The sequence below is a fragment of the Athene cunicularia genome (assembly GCF_003259725.1).
Source record: "Athene cunicularia isolate RWA chromosome 6 unlocalized genomic scaffold, athCun1 chr6_part1, whole genome shotgun sequence".
Lineage (NCBI taxonomy): Eukaryota > Metazoa > Chordata > Aves > Strigiformes > Strigidae > Athene > Athene cunicularia.
In genome coordinates, this window is record NW_020799105.1 from 20,371,586 (window position 1) to 20,377,042 (window position 5,457).

At 42.8% G+C, this 5,457-nt stretch overlaps 1 protein-coding gene across 1 annotated transcript; it reads right to left on the reverse strand.

The window, feature by feature from the left end:
- Positions 1–593: 593 nt before the first annotated feature.
- Positions 594–4,114, reverse strand: LOC113481465. Its single transcript, XM_026851117.1, has 2 exons — positions 3,668–4,114; positions 594–2,108 (listed from the first exon to the last, which is right to left on the reverse strand). Exons 1-2 carry the CDS (start codon positions 3,881–3,883, stop codon positions 1,581–1,583), a joined length of 744 nt encoding a protein of 247 aa, XP_026706918.1. The 5' UTR covers positions 3,884–4,114; the 3' UTR covers positions 594–1,580.
- Between the last annotated feature and the right edge of the window lie 1,343 nt (positions 4,115–5,457).

The following is a 5,457-nucleotide window of genomic DNA, read 5'->3' on the forward strand; positions in this document are numbered from 1 at the left end:
AAATCTCACATAATTGGCTGTTCCCCCCCGTTTGCAGCAGTAGGGCAATTGTGAATTCTGAAAAATTAATTTAGCCTAAGTATATAAAGCTTTCTCCCACACACAAAGGACTGAGAGCTCTCAGTATCCCAACTCCGTTCCCTTAGATCCTGTTGATCCCACGACTGGGGAAGGGATGTGGAATGAGCCTTATGTTTCATTTCCCTTTTTGGGGGGAAACTCTTGGTTGTTCCCTGAGGAGACTGGCAGAAGGGATGTGAAAGATTCCTTAATCTTCCCTCTCCTCTCCACATATATTCACTCACACTCTGGAAGACAGAAACACAAGGCCCAAGAGCTGAGGAGGTAGTGCAGTAGAAGAAATACTTCTGCAAACAGGTGAGTACTGGGAAGAGGGAAAGTATGAACTGCAGAAGGGGCAAGACACAGCGTGGGGCAAGTTTCACCAAGGCTGAAGAAATGGGAGGAACAAGAATATAAAAGTGATGGAGAGAAACCAGCACTGGAAGGGACAAGGTCTAGCCAGGGGCACAGCCTTACTTGTTAACTCACATGAAAACCAGTCTGAAAGCAAAGAGACAAACATCAACTAACACTGTAATGAGGAATTTATTGCCAGTGATGCCACAAGCAGTAGGAGTTCTTTCTGGAAGCTTAAAATAATTGCCCTGCTTTGGGTCTGATATTCAGTCAGTGTACTGTGGAATTAGACATTGACATTTCACTTAATAAAAAGATTCAGCTGCAGCTGGCATTGTAGACTTAGATGACCACGATAAACACTAAAATACAATAAACAATTTGAAGTTCAAATTACATTAGGAATTTGCTATGTTGTTGTCATATTTACAGCAGGAAAGAGGGAAGGAACCTTCTTTCATAATTCCACCATTCTCACTGAAATCTAGCATTTTTCCCTCTTTGCCCTTGTAGTGCTTTTTAAGTCAAAGGTTTTTGAGTCTGCATATGTAACCATAGTGGCCGATCATATTTAAAAGTAAAACTTACGTCTGTGTTTGCTTCTTCATGTATCAAACACTTACAAGGATCCACCTGGTGATTACATGTGGCAATGAGTGAAAAACAATCATTTCTTATCAACTGTTTGCATGTGTGCAAAACATCACCATAAACGAGCCGGGCCAAAGAGGTGTAATAAATACCAAGAGGCTTAAAAAAAGCAAAGTAACTAGGCAGAACATAACAGTCTTTCTTGTGATTAGCTAATACAAACTGCACAGTAGGAAACCAAGCTGCTCCTCTGACACTAATCACCTTTTTTTAAGGCAATTTAAGAATTCAAATAATATGTGCATGTATTTAGAACCCTGCTCTCCCTATATAAATAAGTAACAACTATGTCTCAATTATACTGATTCTTTGCAGAAAATAATTGAAAACAAATATATGCAATGCTAATCAAGAACACAAAATGAGAGAATATTTTCTCCCACAAACAAGCACATTTCTGTGCCGGAGTGGACTGACATACATGAACTATGTAAATCAGAATGGTGCTGAACAGGAACTATTCCTCCAGCTTTTCAGGACTACATGAAATGTTGTAACCAGCTCTAGTATCATTTTTCCTGCACAAATGTTGCTAGGGAACCAGCGATGTGCATTGTCAAAATGTCCAAGAAGTCACTCTTGTAGAGGTCCAGGACATTCTGGGTCTCCTCTTGATCGTCACTCTGGATCACTTTTGTGTTGTCTTGGTTTGCTGAGCTGCAGGACTCTTCACTCTCCTTGCCGTGCCCAATCGTTACCACGGCACTGCAACTGCTTCTGCGCCGAGATCCTCTGCGGCTGAGGAAGGTGTTCTGGTTCTTATCAGCAAACCCCTTTGTCTTCCTATTTGACCTCTTACTTTCATAGTTCCTCAGCTCCATTAGCCTCTCGTTGAAATACTCTTGCAGTGGCTTGTCATGGAAGCCACTGCTGGGTGTTGGGTGGCCTTTCAGGTAGCCTCTTGAAGAGCCTCCCAAACAATGGACTAATGGAGCTCTGTTGGGAAAAGTATTCAGCTGTGATGAGAAGCTCTTTCCTTTTTCCAAATCCTGGAAAAGTTGGTTGAAGGCTGGAGTTTTTGAATGATTCCTTGATAACTATTTAAAAGGAAGGGAGGGAAAAGCAGGATGCGGTCAGACGAGAGAAGGAAATATGAATTAAAATATGCTGGCTTAAGCAGCAAAAGGAGCTTAAGTATATGGCTTCATACAGTATTTAAGGGTTTAAGTTCTTAACTCAAATTCCTTGAAGACCTAGGAGTTTGATACCAATCCCTCTCTGGAACAGAAGTCCATTAGGCTGAGGTTAAACAATACTGAGCATATGTACTTCCCACTGACTCTCTTGTACTGCTACAATTCTGGGTACCCTCTCTGAAAAATCTAATTTTCTGAAAGAATCTATCACCTGTCTGTATTAACAGAACTTCATTTTATCCTTTCCAAATCTCATTAGCCTGTAGCTGCTGTTTCCCATGGTAAAACCAGATCCCACTTCTAAGAAATTTTGTTCTTTTTTCCCCTTTCCTTACTCCCAGGTAACTGCTCTGAATTGCAGTGTATTGCATTTTTCACATACAATACTTTTCTACATCTTGAAACTATGAAGTTTAGTATTAGTAGTATTATTACCCCACAGCATATCATAGATGCGTACAGAGATTTTTCCTCCTTTCCCATCTCTTTGCTAACCAACCAGTTTAATACCTGAGTTACTCGAATAGTCAAACAAAGGCCTAATCCAGCCCCCACGGACATCAGTGAGTGTCTTTATGTTACAGCTCTCCCATTTCCACCTTTCTCACCGCTATTCCAAGACACCCCACCCTGTCTCAAGCTACCAGGAGCAACAGCTGGTTTCTGTACATCAAGTTATACTACGCTGTGGGTTTTTTTCTGAAAAATTTTAGCAGTTCAGCCTGAAGGAAGAAATGTTTTATATTACTGTTTCAAATCAATAAGGACTATACTGTATGTAGATGACAGCCACAGCGGGATCATGGAACATTTTGCAATCATTTATTATGCCCGACAATGCCTTTAGTATTAAAAAAAAAAAAAAAAAGCGCCATCATTCATGCAGTTTTTGACAATTGCTAATTAAGTCTAGATACTTGCTAAGAGTCCAGCCACAAATCTGGTTTCAGAGCCCAGCAATGTCTCAGTAGGGCACTCCATCATCAGCATTTGGCATGTTGCCTCTTGGTAATGAATGAAAAACATTGAGTGCAAACGAGAAATAGAGGGTTGGACATGCCATGTAAACTGAAAAGTAATCACATTTTTTGATCTCTCGCTATTCCATCACATTTCAGTCTGGAAGGGACCCAGCAAATCTAATGACCCTGCCTAAAGTGGTTGTACTTTTGGAATAAATTAGGTAATTGAAGAATACTAAAACGTGGCTAAAAAGTAGTCTCTCCTTCCTACCCCAAACCTTTAAAAAATGGTCTAAAAAATAATAATCAATAATCAACTTTAAAATGAATAAAAATCTTCATCCTGTGTCAGAGTAAAAGTCTTTCAAGTTAAGCTTTTCTATACCAAAACACAGCCCAAAACTTACTATCGCATCACTTAGCAGGAAGTAGGGGAGTTACTCTCACAGAAGAATAGGTAGTAGTTATATATTGCAAAGAGATTTTTTGCATACAAACCTTAATGTCCTGGAAGCCTGGATATTCTGGGATGATGGGCAAGGTGCACATGCTAATACTGTTTGACCGCCTTTGCTTCATCATCCTACGAGAGCAACTGCAGTTCCTGGAGAGATGGGCTTGTCCCAGCTCAGGTGGATTTTCAGCGGAATGGAGTGGTTTACAGTTTTGTATACAGCACGTTCTCAGGCACAACACTGAGGCAGGTCTCTCCATTTCGGTATGATTCAGAGCAGTTTGGAAGCAACCTGTATTCCAGAATAATTCTCTCTTCTAGTTCTCCTCTAATGTATAACCTCGTACCAGTGAGCCCCTCGACAATCTGTGATGCTGAGTGCCAGCAGACAGTCTAACGGCTCTGAGCACGGCTCTCTTAGAGATCATAGGCAGGTGATGCCTTCACTGAGGTCTGGAACCCTCAAACCATTAATGCCACTTTTATCCTCTGAAAGCTCTTCACAGAAGGTCGGTAAATCCAAACCGTGAACACAAAGGGCCCAGGTGAGGGGGGAATTTGCAGGGATTACAAGGTCTCATACTGTCATCTCAGACAGCCTAATGTGACCGTGACGCAGCAGCAGTTAGAGAAGATCAACAGCCCACACACAGAAGGTGTCACCCGGCTTACCTGGGAGCCAGGAGGTCACTGCCCTTGACTGGGGATCCCTGACAGCAAAACATTAAGGGCTTTTGCTCAGCGAGGCAAAAGTAAGTCAACACAGTTAATCAACGGGCCAGGAAAGACAGTGTAGAAAGCTGAAATAAAAAATTCCTTCCAAGAAATCCGACCCCACTAGGCTTGCTTGGTGTGGTTGGAGATGGGCTACAGCCCTGGAGATCCAAGGAGATCCAACAGCCTTGCTGTTTGTGTAGCTGTGTCTGCAGAGGGACACACTGCCTTCACACTGCCACCAGTGCAGATTTGGCAAAAGGCCACAGCAAGAGCAAGAATCCTTTCAGCCAAACCTGTGAACACATTCACAGTATGAGGTGATAGCTGCCCGGAACAGCTTACAACCTAAATATCATAGATGACGGGCAGTGAGGGAAACAGCTTCATGGTTTTGGTTTGAAGGTATGTTAGTGGCATCACCTGCTAGAAACAGATAAATGTATGTCGTTGCAATAGTTGGTACATCGTGAACTTTGGGAGCACGGGGCTCCTTCTTGTCCCCAGTGACAGCGGGCATCTCCTGCCATTCAGCAGGCAGCACCTCCATCCACTGCCCCGCTGCGCCCAGCTTGCACACAGAGCACTGGTACTAAGGGATGAGCTGCCTCTTCTCCACCACACGCCATGGAGTAATTACCACACTCACTGGTGCTTGTGGAAGGTAGACACAGGGGATTTACAATCCCCTCAGCCTTCAGGGTTTCCAGCTTATTCAAGCTATTCATAAATATTTGCATGCTTTGAATATGTGCATGCAAATATTTGTGGATGTCCCTGATGAGCTAGAAATCCATATCCATCTAGAGTATCCATAAATATTTGCATGCATGTATTCAGAGCAATGACTGTGGGCTGTAAAGAGCTTTGGATCTTATCCATGAGACCATCAGCTGGATTCAGGTTAGTGCTTTAGGCTCTCTGGCAGATGGCAGCTTGGCAGGCTCAGGGCAGAGTCCTCAGAGGCAACACCCTCCTGGCTGCTGGGCAAAAGCAGGTCAGGCATAAGTAAAAAACCTCACATAAACAGTTACATCCAGCCCTTCACTATCCAAGTGCAAAGGTGCAACACCACTTCTTACTGGCTCTGGCATTTTTTTATTGGAGGGTAAGACAGTTC

Excerpts from the sequence above, each read along its gene's own strand:
- LOC113481465 (XM_026851117.1), bottom strand. The coding sequence starts at position 3,883 with ATGGAGAGACCTGCCTCAGTGTTGTGCCTGAGAACGTGCTGTATACAA. Across the intron at positions 2,109-3,667 it reads CAGGCTTCCAGGACATTAAG|TTATCAAGGAATCATTCAAA; the intron begins GTTTGTATGCAA and ends CCTTTTAAATAG.